The sequence below is a fragment of the Homalodisca vitripennis genome, chromosome 1 (assembly GCF_021130785.1).
Source record: "Homalodisca vitripennis isolate AUS2020 chromosome 1, UT_GWSS_2.1, whole genome shotgun sequence".
Classification (NCBI taxonomy): Eukaryota; Metazoa; Arthropoda; class Insecta; order Hemiptera; family Cicadellidae; genus Homalodisca; species Homalodisca vitripennis.
The window spans coordinates 162,485,607-162,509,535 of record NC_060207.1 but is presented as its reverse complement, the minus strand read 5'-3'; the positions used below and the strand labels follow the sequence as shown (position 1 = coordinate 162,509,535).

Sequence of the window (23,929 nt, the reverse complement as noted above, 5' to 3'; positions counted from 1 at the left end):
TATTAATTTGGTGAATAAAATCAAATGTTGTACTGTTACTTAGATGTTGTAAATTACTAGACAGGATACCACTATATAATATTGTTATGCATTAGTTTCTATCATGAATTAACTAAAATAATTGATAAATAAATAAACATAACGTTAGTATGGTGTTGGACAGGAAAAGTCCCAGTGCATTGTTAAGCCCGTGAACAGTTATGAATATAACCATAACTTTGAGTAATTACACTCCACTCCATAGCCACCGTCCTCAGATCCTCCCAGCTATACACCGGGGTTTTGACAGAGTAGTGGAGATATTTGTCAGGTGCCTGACCACCTGGAGTGTGGAGTATCCGCAAGAGATCCCAGCAGATCGCAATATTCGCCGCAACATCTAAGTTTTTGAGCCTGCACTATTCACATACCTTTTACGACAAACAGTATATCCGCTTTGTCTGTGCCAGTGTCTTTGAAAATACCGTTTCCATTGGACCCATGAGAATTACGTACAATTACTTTGGTGGATCAGAAGAGAAATATTGTGTGCCAAGCAGAATATATCTAGAAACCAAACACAGGCTTCTCTTGACCACATGCTATTGTAGAGTAGAAACCGCATGGCGCTAGACTGGAACCGGAACTAGAGCAGCAGTCCTTAGGAGAGAGGTTAAAACTGGAAGCTCTATCAAAGGAACTGGAAACAACGTCTGAAGAGTAGGCCTTGTGGTGGTATTTTATGGTGTTCAGTGGAGTGAGGACATGTGAAGTGCTTATTACTTCTTACGACCCATTAATCCTCAGTGTTAAAGGCAGATTCTTCTGGCAGTGGCGTTGACGGGCAGTAGCCGTTGGAAACGTATCCTATAGATCTACAGTTGACAGACCAGACTTGCGGTTTACAGATCTCTAGGGCCTATGCGAAAACCTAAATTTTGAAGTACGTGCTATTCGATGGAGTGCGAAACCTGCAATCTCTAATGAGTTCATTTAGCTTATCCTCTCTAAAGACTGACCCACCATCTAGAATTCGGCATTGACCCACCAGGAAAGGTCTATGGGCTATTATTGTAGGAAGGTTATCTCATGATTGCTGAAAATTCGTCTATATGGCGTTAACTCAGTTTAAACAGTGATCTTATAGAAGAACATATTTATTTCAACTATGATTAAATATGAGCGTAAGACATTTAAAATATATTTCTGCCAAATATTTGATTTTTTTTATAGGAACAGCTTTTATATTTCCTAAAAAAAGTTTAAAGTCTCCGTTTCGTTGTAAGTCTTAAATTATAACTAGTTACAATATTTTTGTCATTAGAACAATACCTGTTTACCCCAAAAATATAATATCATATGTAATAGATAGGAAGGTGGTCTCATGGTCAGGATTGGTGCTAAATTTGTTTAGATGACATCAACCCAGTTGAAATAGTGATCTTTGAACAAAAGTATTTTACCTGGGCATAATAATAATACACAGTTTACAATAATAAACGTTTTATAAATATGGGCATACCGTACTATATTTATAAAAAGATTAATACAAAACACTTTTTTTACAGTAGTGACTTTTAAAATCACTTTATATTTGTAAATATTATTAATTACAATACTTTTCTCATTAGATCCATTAAGTTTATGTGTTAAAAACATAATTTAATTGGTAATAATGAAAGAAAAGAAAAAAAAAAACATTATTATCATGCTGGAATACCTGATCGGAATATCACAAATCGAGGGCCTAACACAAATCTACGCGATGTTTTAAATCATTACCAACCACAGACTCGATTGTATTTCAAGAGAATTCAACAAACAGGAATTTAGGTAGAGGACTTTTGGGTGGGGGGGGGGGGGGGTGGGGGGGGGGGGGGGTGGGGGGGGGGGGGGGTGGGGGGGGGGGGGGGTGGGGGGGGGGGGGGGTGGGGGGGGGGGGGGGAACAATTTAAATAATTAAATCACTAAATAATTTCAACCAGTAAAGCCATTACTGTGTTTGTCCTTAAATAAAAATTACATTTATTTCATCTTAACTTAACTACAAAGTTTGCTTCAGTGTTCCATTGCAGTTAAACCCTTTGACTTTTACAGACACTATAGATCACGCTGACTTCTGAAAGCACTCATGATCATACAGAAGATTGTCAGCATTGAAGTTATTAGAGAACTACTTAACGATAATGAATGAAATTCAAATATACATGATTCATGCATAGTTTACTGTAGTCGGAATATCTGTTAGATGTTTAGAGTGTCATATGGTATAAATGTCATGTCTTTTGTAAATGTATTATAACAATATCACTAAAATAAACTCGTTTCTAACTGATGAAACAAGTGGCATACGATATACTAATGCAAGAAATAAACAGGACTTAGTTGTGTGTAAAACATAATCGTATCATGCCAATCGTTCATTTCAGTATATCATATATTATTTATCTACCTACAATTTTAATAAAGAACGGTGCAAAGGTAATGGAAACTAGCCAAAACAATTACCTGTATACCTGTGTATAGGTGTGCATAAATCTGCAACATTATTTTTGAGGTGTTTATTTAATATTTGTACAAGATTACATACACGCGAAATATAGTTTCAAAAGTATAACAGTCTCAACCCTGGAACTTAATGACAGCCTCTCTAAAGGAGCGGTAAACTCTTTCACAAAATAAAATTTTCGTGTAAGCAAATATGCTACGCTTTTTTTAAATAGTGTTTTTAAAATGCAGTATACAGTATACGGACTTCAAAGAAAAATTACAATGTTAAAATTCTGTACTAATTTAAAACTCAGGCTGAATTTATTTAGAAGTGTCGCACTATAATTGCACAGTGTAAAAACTCTTTTAACATATAATAATAATATAGCTGTTATTTTCGAATCATATCATTAAAAAATAATTTTAAACATTTAACTAGAAAACTTTTATATGTTTATTACACTTAAAACGATGTTTTACAGAAGCCGCAAGTTTATAATAAACAGATCGTGCACCTTTTGAGTTTGACTTTAAATTTTCGATTATAATGCACTAAAATTGAAACCCTGTTGATATGTTTTACCTTAGTAATAATGCCATAAACATATGTTAGCTTGAAATCCACTCTTGCCAATCAGAACGCGAATTTAACATAGTAAACATAAGTAAACATAAAAGGATCATATATAAAAGTACAACCGTTTAATTCTTTTCCAAAATTTCAGAATAATTTTACTCGTAAATACATTGTATCACTCTTTCGCCTCAAGTATGAATTCATTTTAGTTGTAGTACTTAAAATGATTATCAATTAATTTCAAATTTATTTTACATACTTTAAATACAGTTCAACTCCATCATCGTAAAACGTCTTTTGGACTAAAATTAAAACATTTCATTGAGTTATTTAATTTGTGTATTTAAATAACACTTTTAGCCATTAATAATAAACTATAACGTTTGAAAGCAATGTATACAGCTGAGAAACCGAAGTGTTACTGGAGCGTGGAGAGTGAAGATGTGCTAATGGCTGTGGTGTTTAATGGCTGGGCGAAAGGAACGTGTGCGCTCTTCGCAGTCTTTCTTTATTTATTGAGTGCTCAGTATTTGTTAAGAATGTAACACTAATTACAGCACCAATGACCATTGTACATGTATTACTACATATTTATCATTATTCTACACAAATGTTCCATTGGAACTACTTCGAGATTCATACAGGTGAGCAAATTTCGCTGTTATTATGCAGGATTCCTGGTTACTTACTGAAATGAAACTCGTAGTTTTAAATGTCAATACACTCCTTGTATTTGTATGTATTTATTATCTGGGAGTCGTACATGTTATGTTTATCTATAATATATGTTGAAAGTACCAACCTATTCCAACTTCAAGTTTTTATATTTGAAATAAATATACTTAGCGTAATTAGTATTTACATCATGCTCTAAAACCTAGTTTTATTGACATACCAAGCCACTGTAATTTCATACATCTCATTTTGATCAATAACATACTCTTAGCTATGCATTAGATAGTGAGTTACATTTATTAAACACAGAAAAAGCAACGCGTATGAAGATATGTAGTTATAAATTTATATAATTGTTAACTATAAGCGGAAACTTTGACCTTAGAAAGCGTTAAAATCCACCTTATACACTATTAGTTTTAAGGGCAGTAAGAGGTGACAATCTAGGATTTTAAGTTTATGATTTATTTTGTAACATTAAATCCCTTTGGAAAATCTTCAGAAAAAGATTTCACTTAATCCTGTGACACAAAATCATCTGAATCAATCAGTAACGATTTTTATTAAGTGTCTGAGACAATTAATAACCTTATTACCTTATTTTTATCCATGAATGGTAAAATCAACATACGGTTTTAATCAGTCTCTCTTATACTATTCAATAACATTTGATAATTTTGTATATCATGTTCTAAGACTGCGATTTTCACTTCACAACTGAAATAAAACTTAGTTCTGGCTTAAATTCACTCATGTTGAAAATTTTCTACTGTTATCATCTTTTCAATTTGCAACGTTACTAATGTTCTGAGCGATAAAGTCTAGGCTATTGTCGATAAAAGTCGCATTAACTACCGATCATGACAATATCATAAGAACTTAAGCTGAAAAAATAATTTAGCTAAAATTCTCTAAATTAATTTATTTCAGGCAAATAAAACATTTTAATACTTAAATTGCGTCGACGAACTATTCCCATATTTAATCATTAATACTTAATTACATTTAAAAAACATTCAATCTTGCCTCATTATTGACTTTTATGCAAATAAATACAATTTTACTGATAGTGGGAAGTTACCAGTACAAAGCGTTGGCGTTACGTAATCCAAGACCGATTCCTAAGCCAAACTTCCGGGGAAAAGTCACGCCCTGAAGAACCTTACAAACACTTCAATTGGGTAAATGGACTTCTTTAACTTAGTGTAGGAGTAAAGAAGCCGTGGATATACAACATTTCAATACATCTTTTAATTTTATTAGTAATTGATATTCATTCATTATTTGGCTCTTTATTAATTACGTACTGACAAATATCCTTTACCTGTATTTAAAATTGTAAAATACTACCATATAAACAATATACTAGTAGTAACAGTTATTTAAAAATGTTAACAATTGTAAGCTAATGCCATAGCTACTGGAAATTATAGAAATTACACTGTTGTGATATTCACGTAAATGAATAATCTGACACAAACCTTTTAAAACCGCCAAAGATTCTTAAAAAAGTGCCAAATACAGTGCCGGGAACCAAGTTATAGTCTCGGTGGAACATAAGTGATAATTATAATACTATACTCTAATCATAAAATATTTCTATATAATGAGTGTAATGTAAATCAGTAAATCACGAAACTTTCATCCTGGCAGCTTTTAACAATTAAGCCCTTTTCAGTTACTAATGTATGCAAGTCACTAGAGACTGAATAAATCAAATATTTAGTCATTTTATATTATGTTGAACATTAAGTGACTTCTATTAATATAAAACATTAAAGGCAATTTAGGAAATTGCAAGATATGTCCTTCTCGGAACCACATATTGCGCCTAATGCATTCAATCAATGAAAGCTTGACTCAATTACATTATTAAGTTTAGTTTTACAACTTGTGTATTAGCATCATAGTGAAGATATATTTTATACAGTTTTTAAAACGTTGTTGTTGTGAATGTTTTCAGGCACATGATACGTCTAACACGATGAAAAATACAAAATCATTTATTATTTTATAAATCTTGAGAAATTTACATTACTGGACCTCTTATAATTGGTTTATTTACATAAAAAGTGGATATTCCATGTTCTCGGTTGGGGAGGAAGGAAAGAGGATAGTTTTTCGATTAGATATTTAGGATAGGAATTTAGGATGTACATGACATATCTTTTTTGCAAGAATTCTGACATAAATGAAAATGAAAAAAAATGTTTTATAAAGCTACATGAGATACGCCAATGAGCAAAGGGGTCTGTTTGCCAAGAATATTTTCAACGCATTTAGTATTTTCGGGAAATAACAGTAAGTGAACTAGGTACGTTAAAACTTTTCCTATGTACTTGTGCAGTAAAATTACAAATACTAGCCTACCACACGTACTCCGATACGGAGATCATTTCAATAAAAAACACATCAACGTATCCTGCTTATCTTGGTATTGTATTTAAGGCTTACTTTGTTTTGATTCATTTAGCCTGTAAAAGAAAACTTATATTTATAAAAATTAACAGCTATGTAGATTCAACAATGGGTTTAATTGAGCTTTTTTTTTTTAATTACTACTGCGTTCTTTAAGTGTACAATGAAACATTCCAAACCAAATATAGTACATAATAAACCTTTCCGGATGCAAGATTTTGTACGAAATCACCGTGGTGTGTTAAATAACGAAGGCAAGAACACAGCATCATTTTGGAAAGCATTATTTTTTTGGACAAAGTCTGCGATATTCAGATACAAATCAGCAAATAGGTTACTTATATTTACACAGTGAGTATATAGTTTTAAGGTGTACCCTCAATCCTGCAATACTATCCATTGCAGGAAGGGTTTTTGTGGTCTAACAGGCAGACATCCGAATTAATTGGAAGTCAATAGGACGCGCACTCCAGTAATCTAGATTCAGATCGTTAATTTAAACTGCCCCGAGTGAGAATGTTTGTGGTTTCCGTCCAAATGCACCATATGTAAACAACAATAGGCCTATGGGACTAAAGAAGGCTTAAATAAAAAACTTTATAAGCATTATTAAATTTTAATAAACTTTAGGTGTGTCTCGCTGCGATTTAATATCACAACTGATGAGTAAATCACAGAGCCCTTCGCCAGATCTGAAACTATAAGTTACTTTTTCTTCATCAACTTCCCATAGGACACGAAATTAATGTTTCAATGTAGTTCACTGATACATTTTAGTTCAACGTTTCTAGCATTCTAAAATCTCTAGTGATTAAAATTCTGTATTTCTCAACGCCTAAGACAGGTTTAAAATTAATTCATTGCCCAAATAAAGTGTTTTAGGTATTCCAAACATGAGTTATTTACCTGTATTGCTTGCATATGGATTTATCCATGATTGGTTAGTGGGGATATAGAATACATGTATATATTGTAGGATACAATGTCTGTCCTCTACTTCTGGTATTATTTCATGCCGCATTCTGTTTCTGTTATTATACAGTACGGAACACTAGTTTATAATATAGTATACTAAAAGCTTGGATATAAAAATCATAATACAATTCACACAGCTATCGGTCAAATAGTCACTGCTTTATTTTATCCATATATAAGAGTTATACACATGCAGCCTATTAAATGGCTGTCAAGGGCAAGTCTAAGACCTAAAGGGAATCCTGGTGAAGTTTGGCAAATGTATGTACTATTCCCTTTAATTTGACACGAAAATATTTGTGATCGATTGGGTATTCGCTGAGAACTTGACCCGTGCATTATTATATAATGTCGGATTTATTTACATAAAATGAAAAATGCTATAAAAGTTTAAGCATGAAATAACTCAAATGGATAACTGTATTACAGCATATTTCAAATATACCGAGGTAATGATGTAATTACTTTATTTTGCCATGCAAAAGCGCTTCATGATCCTTATCAGATAGCAATCAATAATGTTCTCAATTAGATTCCCCACACAATTTACAGTGAAATCACATTTTGCCACGATACCCAGTTATACTACTTGATTAATCGTGCTACTGGACCAGTAAAACGATTTAACAGCCACAACGTAATATACTCCGACGATTGCCAATTCATTTCAGAATTCGGATTTAAATTTAGGAGTAGCGAACTTCTATTTTTTTAATATACTCAATGGACAACAACGAATAAATTTATTTATGAATTTTAAGAATTACTTCAGGATGCCCGTTTAAAATAATGGTAAAAATATTTAGTCCATTACATTAATTTATAATTTGGTGTACTGTGAAATGAAACTGGGGGTAAATTTAACTGTACAACACATTTACAACATTTTGTGGATAGGAAAATATGTAAGTTGTTTTTAACATGAGTAGTAGAAATAGTGTGACCATGATTCACTCGTTTTCATAAGTTGTTTCTTACAACAGTTTCTTCACTTTTAGTGTGTGATTAGTGATGATTATAAATACACAAAATTAATACTTATAAAAACTTTTTCCAACATTACAAAACTAAAATTCTAGGATTTTGATGGTTATTTTTGTTTAAATTCGTGTATTAATTAATACCACATATTATTAAGGTAAAATACAAAATTATGTGTACGGAATGTTTATGCTATTTAGTAAATTTGTGTACCATAATGAATGCTATTCGCCATTTATACTTTTTTACTAGGAACAACTAAATAATGGAGAACACTAAAATCATTAGTGTGTTTGAAACTGATTGACCTTATTAAACGCAAGGTTTAATTGTTAAACCATGTTATGATATTACTAATATAGTTGTATAGTGGTGAAACGGATAACAATATGTAATTATATTGGTCTATGAAACAATTATAGCTTCCGCGACAGCAACTAACATAGGATACTTAACATTTTACAGGCGCTTTTAAAGCTCATAGTTTACATAATTACACAGGGTTCTAACCTTACCTAGCTCACCGGAACTTGTATTACTTAACCGAACAAGTTTTATACTGGTGCATGTCAAACTATGTTATTACGCTAAGTGTCATTAATACCTACTACGTAAAAGGTTTGTCACAGTTTCTTTTTTTTCTGCTGGGGGGTAAAGATTTCATTTTCTGTATGATCACCTGTCGTTATAGCTGTCAATAGCGAAATGAGCTAGATACTTCAAATTTTGCATAGATCCTCAGCGAAGGCTGTTAAGCGAAACATGACGGCGTATTCCTCCTATCTTGTTTGTTTACACCTATATTTCATATTTGTTTAATTTATCCAATACTTTTATTTTAATGGCGTGCAAATTTTTTAAAATACAATCGTTGTAAAAATAACTAGGAAAAATCTGTAACATGTCTATTTTGCTGTCGCCTTTTTAACATAAAAAATACCTATTATACAAACAATTAAGCTGACTATACTACATATAAAAACTTGATTCTTATAAATCAAAACTCTCCATACTAATAAAGTATAGTTTATCAGCCTTTTGAAGAATTTTCTCTAATATATTACTTTCTGAATTTACAAAAAGAACTATTGTACGTATGGGTAAAATATGATAATCTATTTGGACAAGTCTGTCTTGGAATCATACTTAATGCATTTAAGATTTCCATTTAAAAACAGTCTTGTTAAGACAATACGTAGTCCAATTTAGGGCGTAATTTATGATATCATACTACTATGCAAAAGAAAGGAAACAAATTAGTATTTTTTAAAAGCACGACATATTAGAGGTAGAAACTACCACAATACCGTTCGTCTTGGCATTGGCCCTCTTGACACAATATTATTGACAATATTGGCTCAACGCTTTTAGCCCTTGGCCAGTCTCCAGTCCATCAAACGGAACATAGCACATTGTTATCCACCAGACTTTCATATTATCAGGTTACCAGGTATTTTATTAAACCGAATTTTCTAGATGTTATTACTTAAAGGGAAATAAATAATTCTAAAACTAAATAATAATATTCTTCTTCTGTATAATGGAACTAATTACTCCACATTGCCCGAAATAATTTAATGTTGTGATGGTAAAATATGTAAATCTGGTCTAAACTGTATCGTTTACTGCTTATATTGATAACATATATATTTAATTTATATATAATTATTCTGCCCGCTCTTATTGGCCATTGACCTGAACGATGATCTTATTAAACTTAATAAGGAAAGACACGATGTACTACAAGGTCAATGGTACTAATAAAGAATGTTATGTTACAAACAGGAATTTATCCCGCACTATCTCTAACTTAGATTTATTGTCCAACGTCATAGACCACTTGCTATGGACACTCCCAAACAGTGTTTATTTACCGCAGCAATGCTTCAAACTGTATCTGATTAGAGAATAAATTAATTTTATTTCATTAAAATAAGTTAACTTAATATATAATATGTAAACTGGATTTCATGTCCAAGTGTGTTTTTTGGTCTTTTGGAATTTCGCACTATGTTGCAGTTAGTGAAAAAATGCATCGAACTCAATAGATCCAGTAGTAAATTTTGTACATTTAACGTTTGTATGGTATATATTAGGCTTCATTGGATGATTCATTCTTGTTATTGGACTAAATTATTGCAATGTTATACGTAGAAACCAGACTATGCTTTCTATCAAAGTTTTCAGGCTATAAACCAAAAGAAATATGAATTTTTATTATGTGTTAAATACATATATGGTATATTATGTTATGTCATATATTATATATACATGGAACATGTACCAATTAGTTAATACAACAAGCAAATATGGTAGCAGAAGCAAGCAAGCACCAATTGATTTCAGGGTGTGGGAACTTGGTATTTCCCAGAAGCTTAGTGCTAGGGTGTTGAAGACCTTACATAAATGTTTGACAAACGTAACCTGTTTTTATTTTATTACTTTTTTAACAGAAAACAAAAAGATAAAATTTAAGAAATTGTAGAGGAACATTTACTGTAACCCACATGACAGTGCTATTATGTTTTACATCCCTTAGATCACTGGTGGCCAGTTAATAAAATATTAATTTAATATATCGATACGTTTAAAATGAACTGTTTTATTTCATTTTTCACAGTGGCTTATACATCGTTTTTGCAAAACACTACGAGGGCAAATCAAATATAAACGGTAATTTTGCTGTTGACTGTACCAAACACGTTCGGACATGATGCGGCTGTGGGCGATTGTCGTTTTGCTTAATAGGAGTGGGGGGAACTGCTTGCTTCACACGAGCGTTGTGTTCTGCCTTCAGTACAGCCATGACTGAGCGAGAGTTACATCCATCTGTTGCGCAACGCATCGTCATAAAATTTTTAACAAATGAAGGTGTTAAGCCTTCGGAAATTTCTACTCGTTTGCAGGCACAGTTTGGGGATACTACTCTGTCTCAAAATCGAGTGTATACGTGGGCCAGAGAATTTAGGGTTGGCCGAGAACGTGTTGAAAACGAAAGTCACGGTCGACGCCCAAGGTCAAGTCTTACAGATGACAACATTAGTGCGGTTCGACAGCTTATTGAAGGTGATCGCCGGTTAACTGTTCAAGAAATCTCGTCGGAAATTGGTATCAGCTACGGGAGTATTCAGTCTGCAATCACAGACCACCTTGGCATCAGAAAAATTTGTGCTCGCTGGGTTCCGAGGTTGTTGACCGGAAATCAAAAACAGGTCAGGTCGGAGATTGCTGGGAGACTTCTGTAACGATTTCAAGAAGAAGGTGAAGATTTTTTGAGGCGCATCGTCACATGTGATAAGACGTGGGTCCACCATTACACTCCCGAATCGAAAATGGCAAGTAAGGAGTGGCGAAGGAAGGATGAAGGCTGCCCAGTGAAAGCCAAAACTCGTCTCTCAGCCGGAAAAGTTCTTGCAACAATTTTTATTGACTCAAGGGGAGTTCTACTCATTGATTTTCTTCACGATCAACGAACAGTGAATGCGGCTTACTACTGCCAGGTGCTACAGTCAGCAAAAACCAGTTACCGGAACAAAAGACGAGATGTGCCCATTAGAGATGTCATCCTTCTCCATGACAACGCAAGGCCTCACACAGCATTGTTGACAAGGGATAAATTGGAAGAAATGGGCTGGGAAACTCTCGAACAACCTCCTTACAGTCCAGACCTGTCCCCTTGTGACTATTTTTTGTTTGCGCCCCTGAAAGAATCACTTGGAGGAAAACGATTTGAAAACAATGAAGACGTCGAAAAACACGTGCGCGATTGGTTAACAACTCGCCTTTAATCTTTTTATGAACAGGGAATATTCAAACTTCCAAATCGGTGGCAGAAGTGTGTAGATAATGCAGGAGACTACATTGAAAAATGTTGAAGGTATAGTTTCTGTATAATATTATTCAATAAATATAATTTTGAAAATTACCGTTTATATTTGATTTGCCTAGTAATTCACTATGATTAAATGGATAAACGAATGCTCGTTGGCAAGATACTGGCTATACATTGATGGCACTCAATGTGAAGCAAATCAGCCTGCTCGTTCTATTTTGAGGCGACTCAAAAAGAAACATTCTGTAGAAGTTAGAGCAAGAGATTCACTGATAAACCGAATGTCGGTGTATCTAATTTCTCTCTAAATAGTGTAATTTATGAAACGTACATGGCAGCTTTGCTGACCCCACTCGGGTGTTTATCTATTACCATTCAATGCTATGTTGGATAGCTGTGGAGTTATAATGCTAATGATGAGTTACTATATTTAGTTTTTGTATATATGTATTAAAATCTACAATGTAATAGAACAAAATAAATTCTTTGCCCTTGGCCAGGATCTAGAACACTGATTGGATTGTAGTTGAAACGCTAATATAAATTACGATAATGTTATTCGATAGCAGAGGAATGGTCATAATTTCACTTTTCATTTATTGAAAGGGAAACATTGATTCATTATGTTACGTAAATCATTATCGAGATTACTTAATGCAGGTTTCATTGGTATCTTCACAAAGAGCAAGATCACAGGGAACCAATAAAGATCATTTGCGGTCACAAAAATGTTTCTGCTGCTAGGCTGATGCAAATGCACGCTCTGTAATTATTACAAATTCACCTAATAGAATACTTATTCACTTATTATGACTTTTTAAATATTATACCAATATGTAGGAGTTATCTTTGAAGTTATATTTTCTTACTATAAGTATAATATTATAATATTTATACTTTTTCGTATTGGTTTTGACTAATTCAGACACTGTTAGTAGGTCTGCAATAATTGTTAAATATCATTAATTTGTTAAAGAATGTCACCTAATTTAGTAACAAAACTTATAATACGAAAATTTCAACTTTAAGTGTCAATCTTAAAAGAGTTTTACTCCAGAATCTGTTGAATAGTTTTGTATCAATTTAATTGGGTACATAACCTACCATGCTGAATTTATGATTATGAGGGTTGGAAGGGTAGACAATTTGTAATTTAAAAAGGTAAAAAGAGTCTACGGTACAATATTTGGGAGGCAATATTTTTTTAAATACACTTTTAATAAAAGTGTAATGCAGTAATCAAAGTTAAACAAATATATAACTTTAAATACAAACTAAAAAAAATTTATACACAATTTTAATATTTTTCATAAAGTTATATATAAAGAGTAAAATAAAAAGGCCTTAGCTAACAATTAGGTCTAGAATAATCGGTCTTTTAAAGTTTCGGTTGTCTGTTTGAGTAATACTCATTTGCATCGAGTGAATCTATAGGAAGTCCACATTCTTTTATATCTCAAATGTAACACGCTTAATATTTTACTGCTAAATAGCATATGAAAAATGGGTATTACTATGCAATTTTAATTTTTTAAAGTCTTTGTTTTAAAAACCATATCCAGTGACGAAATAGAACCTCCTGACATTCCTCAATACTGCTAAAATATCCGCATAACACTTGTTTTTCTTGAGGAACTGCCTGTAACATATATGTTACACTAAAGTCTAGAATCAAAACAAAGGGCCGAAAGCGGCTTGCCTTTACCCCTTCTCCTTTTTGACCATCGCCTTCCTGCTCCATCATTTCAGATGACACGACGCGGTGGCGAAGAAAGAGCATACATTGATGTCTTGTTAGTATATCACTTTCGTCTACGCTGGTGTTGCGTATGATTGTGATTCTCATAATCGTGACTTGTACTCGGGACGTGCATCCAGTGCCGTGGGAACACCTGGACTGGACTCCAAGCAGCTTTCGGGAATGTTTGAATCCTTTTCGTTCCATTCTTTTCGTTATTTATTTTTATATGTAATAATAGCCACATGACGACGAGTAAGATTAGAATCTACGAAACTTTATTTTATACCTTTTGTAATGTAAAATGATGACAAATGTCCGACACCCTGTTTTTATTTCAATACAACTTTAACCTTGTTATTGGAAATATAATTCATGCTAATCAGAAGAGCACATGTATATAGCCAAAAATAAAAACCATTTTAAATTTCTTACAACATCTGAGCACTTAACCTGATTATCTCAAAAGCTTCGAAGTGCCAAATTTGGGTTTTTTAAGTAACATTACTTCTTTATTAAGAATTTGCACGTTTTATTTCTAATGTTTGAAAACATTTCATACATAAACGATTATAATACGCATATATATATATATATATATATATATATATATATATATATATATATATATATATATATATATATATATATATTTATACCCATTTGCGTCGTTATTGGCACTACATTTTTTTAGTAACCAATTTATTTACACACAATTTGTACTCACTTTCTTTCTTATAAAAATAATTTTTAATTATTGAAATGAACCTCATCGATGCATTCTCTGTCCATTTAAAACGACAACAAAAGAATAAAAGACAATAAAGATATTCTGGGGATACAGAAATGAAATAAACAGGATTTACTTAATTTCTTTTATTACCTCACCATTATATCAAATTTATTGGGGAGCAGTTTAAATATTATGACTCTGAGTAAAACAGTTTATAACATTACAGTGTCAGAAAGAGGCGCTTAATAATAAAAGGAAATTGCATAGGTAATCTAGTTTTTATTTTGGAAAAAAATATATGGAAATATTTACAGTAACGTAATATAAAACAAAACAATAGCATCAAACGTAAGCATTCGCTCTGAAACATATATTTCTTAAGGGAATAGTTAAAATATTTAAGGTATATAATTCACAGAAATTTATTCATCCCTGGAAATTACCAACAATATTTCCAAATTTCTAGTTTTATTTTAAGCTATATCCCTAATTATTTAATTTTTATGTTGGGGATTGTTATTAATGATAAAAATAACACAACGTAATTTCTTTACATGTATAGTTTTTTATACGTGATATAATCTGACTTTAGTTCTAGAGCCAGCTACTGCTAAAGAGTAGGAGACTGGTTGGCCACCGTTATTGCCAGGATTACCGGCTCTGATTTGTTGATGGTAATTAACGGGATATTGCACAATGTAAGCCGATTTGTCCAGGAATCAACTTGCTATCCCATAATTGCAAGGATCTTAGAAGACAGATTAAAATTTGATAAAGACAGCTGGAAGGATTATTGTACATTGTTTTCGTCACCTTTGTTTTTGTTATATACTTATATTATCTTGTAATATTATAAATTAAACTTATATCGGTGTCCATGAAACAGTCTACTTTGTTACACCCGTAGTTTGTTTCAACCGTTTTTAATTGATTTCCTTACTTAGTACAACACATTCTAAGGCACTATCATCGGAGTCTTAGAGCAAGGTAGGATGGAAAATTTAATAATATTTACCGTATTATCTGTATATAGTGTTATCACCACATGTTTTCTTGCTCGAATTACCTTTTTTCTTATTGACCAAATATGTATTCAATAGGCTCACGTGTTTCCTCGAACACGGACATGGGATTAGATAGTTTTTACATTTATACTCACGTGAATGAGCATTCGCTTTTAAAATTTTTATATTTTTCATCTCTATTTACCAAAAAATAAAGCTTTTAACATGACCTGACTATTCAAATATCAGCCATAATCGTTTGGTACTGCTAAAAATAGGTAAGAACGTTTTTTCAACAAAAGCACAACAAAATTCACGAAAACTTTTTGGTTCCCTTCTCCGAACGTACAGTATACAAAGAACTCAAATTAGTTCAATGAATATACTGGTGGTCATTTTCACGTTCTTTGGTAATGTTTGTTCTTTACACCAAGTTGAAGAAGAAGTCAATCTAATAGTTGAAATTATTTGCTTGAATAATGATCAACTTATGAAGAAGACATTAACTAAAGTGAGCACACAAGACTAGTTTGACCAGGCTCTTTAAAGTAACCTTAAGAAGATTTACTCACCAAATATCTTAAATTCATTCATACAATCAACATACATGAGGCAAATACGTTAACTGAGTTGTAAAAATACCATTGGTTGTAAGATAATGAGTAACCTATGGGGAACTAAATACAGTGACTAATTAACAGATTTCCAGTTCTGGCGATATCGTCAATGTATTGTTTTATTTGGATAAACCAAATAATATCAGACTGAACGCATTGATGGAAGCTAAAGGTACTGATGACCGTATCTACAAAATATTCGTCTTGTCCCTCCGTTAGATGTCTTAAAAGGGCCACTCTTTAATTGGCATTATTAATGCCATTTATAATGTTTCTGAATATGATACTACTAACCCTTTATATATTATATTTTTAACATTAAATATCTAATATATAAGGATATATTTATTTATTCGTTAGTTTTAATAATGCTGTTATATTAGTAGTTTACATCTTTCTGACTACCTTGTTATATTTAAAATTCTCAGCACGTTAAAAAACATTTACGTATTTACATATTTTAACATTTGTGTGTTGACTATCATCATATCTTCCCACATAAAGCCCCAAATTTCTACGGTATTCACGATCAATAAAAAACTAAAATATGAGAGGAGATTAATATATCAAAATTTTACAAGATATTTGCATAAGGCTGATTATACCATTCATCAAGAGCCATTGGCTGGTTCAGGCTATTATATCAGTTGAGGCTACACAAGAGTGCCAGTATTGTCAGACCTCTCAGATCTGCTGGATATAACTGAATTGCTCTCGCAAGTCTTACAGTCGACATCACTTTGTGGTTAATTCTGAGAATGGAAAGCAATCTCGAAATTGAACCAATCCAGGTGTAACGAACTGTCCCTCATATTTTATAACAATATAGAGTTAAACGGTGTACTACATTATTCTTACTGTTGCTATTGCAGAAGTTTATTTCTCATTTTCTATTCTAGTAATAATTTTTACCAAAACATTTTAGTATTTTGAATATAAAACTGTAAATTGAACAATTCATATATAAATATTGGCACTAATTCAAATAAGAGGCATAAATATTGCTATGGCATTGACTTAGGTTTGGGTTTTTCTTACAATAACTGAATTCTACCACAGGACCATTCGTTATAAAACGGCTAACAACAGTTCCTTTCTGCATACCAGAGAAATGTTTATTTCACTTGTGGCCGTCATCTAAATATATATATATATATATATATATATAAAATTTAAGTTTTAAGAGTATAGTAATTTGTATAAAGTTGAAGCTGTTTAAATTAACAATACAATTGGCCATACTTTATGGTTTTTTACTGCTAATACGTAACTTATATAAAATGCACAAAGAGTCAAGTTCCACGTAAGTACTAATATATTATCGTATTTTGGATCATGATAAAAAGGTTGTAAATAAAAAAATCGATAGACCTGATTGAAATGGATGATATTTTAAGAACTTCGAGAAATTAAGGGAGACGAACATTACTACTAGCTGTCAGAAACTTCACATTCCACTGTTGAATATTCATACCGTGTGTGAGGTCTTAGAAAGTTAAATACAAGTTCATCAAGTGTAAGTTCATCAGCTTTAGTAATTTTTATTGTGTAATTCGAATTATTTGACACGTTTTATAGGTGCAAATATAACGTTGTGTGCCGTGAGATACTGTGCATTCACCCCACAGTGAAATACATTCTGGCCTGTACTGTAACTCACATTGGTAATGGAGGATACAGAGGCATTAGAATAAAAATAAAAGTTATACCTTTCAGGTTGATTTAGTCGAAAGGACACAATGACAAATATGTGCTTTCATCAACTGGTATGAGATATGGTAAACTTGGTAATGGCTAATTTTACATATATTAATACGATTTATGGTTACATATGTACATTCTACAACTGATTTTCAGGAAGCAAAACTTCTTTTCTCTGTTTTAAAGGCTAGGGATATACTAACCGTCGTAAAATATCTTTTATATTTACCAGGAAGACAAGAAAGTGAGTTAATATTGTAAACATAAGTATTGTTATTGATTAAACAATAATTTAACGAAGTGTAAAATATTCTCATAATCAATTTCAAGTCACTGCTAAAAGTGGTATTTCTAAGTAAATCATCATGCACCACAAGGTCCGTGTATATCTCGGTCCCCTGTTATATCAGCTACTTATAATTTATAACGTTGATATGATTGTGATTAGTATCTTCTTACTAAACCTATATTTACTACACTAAGAGTTTTCAACTAAAGTACACAGTAGTATTAAAAATATATTATGGAAATATATTATTCTGAATATTTAGTGAAAAATTGTTGTAGTTTTTACAATCTACACATATTTTGCGTTTTTCTTTGTTTGAGGTTATAACTCCCGGGAGGGCCACAGGAGCCGTACTATACATAATATATGCAGACGGTACACAGCACGCCATTCAGTATGCATTAAGAGTCATTTCTTCTTATCTTTCTGTTTGATGCTGTAAAACACACACATAACTTACACACAAATGTGAAATTTATTCAATCCATTATTTGTTTTCTTTGCTCTTTTAATAGGAAAGCCCTAGTATAATTTAAATATGGTTTATATCAGTTTAGTGTTTATGCTAACCTATATTCATAAGGTGTTTCTCTTTTTGTTGAAAAAACTATATTATATTATATGATCGTTTGTTATACTTGCATTAAGTACTCTCCAAACGTAACATAGAATGTTACAGGCGGCAATGCAAAACAATTTTACAATCCATTAATAAATCCAATCTATTATTTGTTTATACATGAAATCTGTTAAACTAATCTTTAAAGTGTCAATATATATAAACAAAACTTTTAATTAAGAAACTTGGAGTATTGAAAATAGTTTAATTTAAAATCACTATTAAATGAATTCACATTTTCCAATAAAATTAATACTAGAAAGTGTCTATTCATTTACTAGCTGTATTAAATCAAACAGTTTAAATTCTTAAATAAACTACTTTTAACATTGTTGCAAATTATGTAATTAAGATAATCTGTTAAAAACACAAAATGTATTGAGTATAATAGTTTTAAAATTTACATTAAAAAACCGTGTGTCCAATTATTAATTCTCAGATTTCACGTTTTTTCAGGCTGTTCGGGTTATAATTTTAATCATTTTAAAATTGTTCTATATGAAACCTTATGATCTAAAAATAAGGCAAGTTCAATATTTAAAAATATCCACTTTTTATAGTAAAGTAAATTTCGTTGATAGGGAACATGTTATTCTATGAGTGTACGTTTTTAGTTTAGTAACTAAACGTCAAAATGACAAGCTAACATCTTGACGTATAAGAAGATTAATCGCGAACATGTTTTGCTTTTCATGTCATAACGTACTTGAATTTATATTTTTTTAAAGCAACTTCGCGTGAAAATAACCTTAAGAGATCTCCTGATAAATGTTTTTAGAGATAAAGTAGCCTATACTTATGAGTATATTTTTGAGGATTTATTTTAAAGTAATTAACAGTAAATTACTTTAAAATAGTAATATGTATATTAGTAGTAAGATAGTAACTAATTCTACTAATAGGCAAATATGTTCAATTTTGTAGTTTTAAAGTGACAGTAAGTATTATCAGTAATTAATGTTAATATCCTGAACTGATCTTTTTTCCAGAAAACATGCCTAAGCAATTATTTTAACACCTAACCAAACTAAAATTATAACTGTATCCTTAACTGTATGTATCCCTGTCACTCATAAGATATAATCTATAAAGTATGATGCTTAATTTTAATCTAGAACAAGCCTCTACGCCATTTACGAAAATATCTACAATTAATGTTCGCAGAAATCTCGCAAATCAGAACTGGTTATTAGTAAATATCAGATATTAACATAGTTATATTAAAATATTAAAACAAAAAGTCTCCATTAGTTTTAATGACTTAATAAATCCCACTGCAGATATAAGTGAACTTTCCTAAGCTCCTATAACTCCTGGTAATGAAGACATTAATCATACTCCTCAATATACTATAGGCGCTTTAACTACCAAACTTTTGCTACTTAGCGCAATGACGTCAACTACTGTCCTAGTTGTAGATCCGAGTGCGTTGAAAGGCATTTATTGCAGCAATGCAGCATTTATCACTTTAAATTGCTAATTGGAAATAGTAAATATTTAAGAGTTTTATCTTTTTTTATTCCAAATGAAATTATACGTCATAATGTTAGACTTTATTCTTAATAAATTGGTAAACACAATAATTATGTTGTAGCATATTAATGATTAGAATAATATTATTAAATTTTTTATAAAGTAATTTTTCACATAATTTTCATTTTTTATGAAATTTACTTGATATGCTCTGCGCCCCAGTATTGGAATATTTAGGATTAAACTATATGGTCATAAGATAAAAGGGTGATACGAGGGAATTCTGTACTCACTTTAGCATATTTATATTTAAAAAAAGTCTACTTTATCAATTAGGATTCGTATTAGACGTTAAGGTTTTGTGATTTTGCATATTGTAACAACACGCTTTCTCGTATTTCTATATATTTTGTAATATAATAAAAAGTGTTAAAGTTATTTTAACTTAGTAGTTAAAAAAATAACAAATATTGTTTGATTTAAATTGGGACGTACCTAAATATAGAAGAAATATGTACAAACAAATTATCAAATTATATGTTTAAGCACGGCTAAATACAGTCAAAAATATATTTTACATACAGTCAGTCACAGATGACTCGGAGTCAGAAAATCCAATGTTGTCTGAACGTATCTTTGGAATCAAGATTAGAATAGATTTTTAGAATATTTTTTATATAGTTTACTATGACGAAATCAAATTTAGCGGAACATCGTAAAATATGCTTTCAACCTTAATGTTCTGATAATTTTATAGATAATTATTTTATCAACAATTAGTATTTATTTCTTTGAATCAAATAATTTTCCACCATAGTTATTCCAGTCATAATAACGCTGGCGGAGCGGTAACTATACGCAAGCAGCACAACTAATTATTTTTGGATCAATGGCTAACATTTAAAATAGCGAAGAGAGGCTTCATGAATACAAAAATTTCTTGTAGTGCAGTAAAACAACAACTGATACAGAATCATACCAATAAGTAGGTATCAAACCGAAACAGAAATGGTTAGGTCAATTGTTAACATAGGATTTTTTAGATAATCTGGAAAAAATATTGGCTGAGCTTTATCAAAGTATATCACTTTAGAGGCTGAAGGATTGTCTGTGTGTCCGCATAATACATCTCGAAAACAAAGTGACATATATTTGAAATGTTGCATGAAATTTATTTTATATACAGGCAACACTGAGTTAATGCATGTTACTCCGTGCTATTTTGCTGAACGTTTATGAATAATTTGCCGTCCGTCTTAGTCGTTACCACGATGAACGAGAAATTTGCAGATCAAATACATTTATATACAAACAGAGCAATACCATATGATATTGTAACTAGTGAACGCTTTATTTATAGGGCAGAAAGGAAAAAATTGAAGGAAAAGTCTAAGTAAGAGTCTATGAAAAGTTTTTGTTTCAGCCCATTCTTACGTTGTAGTACTCTCCCTAGCTCGTTTAATAATTTACGACTGCTATGAAAAGTAAGTTAATAAACATATATAAATGCATCGTGTGGAATAATATCTTGAGAAATAGTTCATCTGTAGACTTCAAATTTTACATGTTACTTCTATATAACATATGCAAGAATGAATTCTATGGCGATACATATCGAACCATAAATTTGACATTGAAGCTTGTCACTGGTGTAGTAAGCTGACACAATTACTCCTCCCCCCCAATTACATCTAGAGAATGAAATGACCATTAGACTTATGGTATTTAGTATGCAAGCCCAACTAAGCCTGTTTCGTAACATGTAGTTTGTCGTGATTCTACCTTGCAACCCATATATGCGCTAGCAATGCCTTGACCATATACCATTATATTATTCTACTTCAGGATGTGCTACCATTACACCACAGAGCCCTTACTTTTTACGATTCAATTATTTTGTATTTGGGCGTATTTCTCACAAATGCGTTTAAATAACCAAATAGCGTATGATCGATAGACCAAATAACTTATTATTAACAAAATTTAATTTGTATAAATAACAATAGCCGAATTTAATTTCAATCAACATTGAAAAAAGTACATATATATATATATATATATATATATATTATATATATATATATATATATATTGAATGGTGTCCAAGCAGAAATTCTTGTTATAGTAATTTTCATATGCGTTTATTATATATATATATATATATATATATATATATATATATATATATAAATTAGTATAACAATAATTTCTGCTTGGGCACCATTCAATCTTTTATTTGATTCTGATGGGTAAGAAAATAGAACATTTATATATAACCTCGGTATTACCGCTGCATACGACGTTTGAGAGTATTGTAGAAGTTACCTTTATGTAGCCAATGTTATACACACCATATAATAGTTTTTGTTACGTTATCGTAATCTTAAGTATGTACAGTGTTCATTTTAATACGAACGGTCGTAGACTTACACTAAGGTAAAAAGACGTTTATATGCTATAATGTGATATGCTCGCCACATTCCACAGGCAGTTCCTTTCTATATTCCCCTGTATTTTACATATGCATATTTTGGTTCATAACAGATCGATAGCTTTCCTCACAAAATATTATGGTTTTAAAGCATTAATAAATTATATTTTATTTTAATAAATAATTCTAAAATCAGCTAGACTATAGCTAAGATCTTGTTACACGTAAAAACGTATCGAGAAAGGTAAAATACATTTCAATGATTTTGTAATGTTTTACTCCTTTTAGTTTACTTTGCGATAGGAGTTTAATAAATTTATTTCAATAACTTTGGCTATAATGAAAATAAATAAAATATGTTTCTCTAACGGTAAACGAAAAGTACAATTAAATGAATGTTCGTAAATAGTATTAATTATTTTTTTTACGAATTACAATCTACAAAACACAAATCAGCTTCGCTATGAGTTATTTTACAACATAATTTAATTCTAAATAATCATAATTTAAATTATCAATCAAACTAGTAATTTAGGTTATGGGATACTCTCATATTACAACTAACACAATGAAGTGCATGAGTACAGATACATTTTGTTTACAGTTATTAGTAAAAACTGATTTTCCAGATTTGAAACAACTACATGTATTTCAGATTCAAAATTGTAATATACATGCTAGCGTTCATAACATACCTTCATTTCAACACATTTTGAAACCCCTATGTTGTGGTGGAAAACCAGTTACGCAGAAGAAAACAAAATACTCAAAAGTTTAAATAAATACGAGTTTTCTTAAAATGCTTAAAAGTAGGAATAAAGCACTCTATACTACATATCACGGCTTCAATATCTTGAGATATAAGAATAGTTATCATATTTAAAGTTAATAATCAGCTATTTTTACGACTCAATTCATGTTTCAAATATAAATAAAGAGAACAAAAAAATTTAAATGAATGAATATTGGGCTGACTATTCCGTTTTTTAACGTTTCTTCCTTATAATAGCATATAAAATACGTATTTTAAACCATAAGTTAAAATATGCAATTGCAATGATTTTTAAATGCCATTTAGGTATCTGAAGATATTGCAAAAAAGAGTAACACTTGACTACATAAAGAAATGTAAATAAATAGAAAAATTCACGTCACTCTAGTTGTATATGGGGACCAGTAATTCTAACAGGGATTTACCCATTTGATGTATAGGACAATAAGAAGCAGTCTATCAGGTTGACATTTTGCCTCCCTTTAAGGCATTTCGCAGTGCTCTCGATAGTTTAACAGTCAAGTTGAAAGAAGTTTATCAATATTAGCCGTAGTATAAAACAAGGTTGACATTGCCTCCCTTTAAGGAATTTCGCAGTGCTCTCGATAATTTAACAGTCAAGTTG

General features: G+C 31.2%; 1 protein-coding gene across 1 annotated transcript; it reads left to right on the top strand.

Annotated features, from left to right (window-relative positions):
• Positions 1-10,899: 10,899 nt before the first annotated feature.
• Positions 10,900-11,340, top strand: LOC124353871 (protein GVQW3-like). The gene has a single exon (XM_046803911.1). It carries the CDS (start codon positions 10,900-10,902, stop codon positions 11,338-11,340), a length of 441 nt encoding a protein of 146 aa, XP_046659867.1.
• Positions 11,341-23,929: the final 12,589 nt, after the last annotated feature.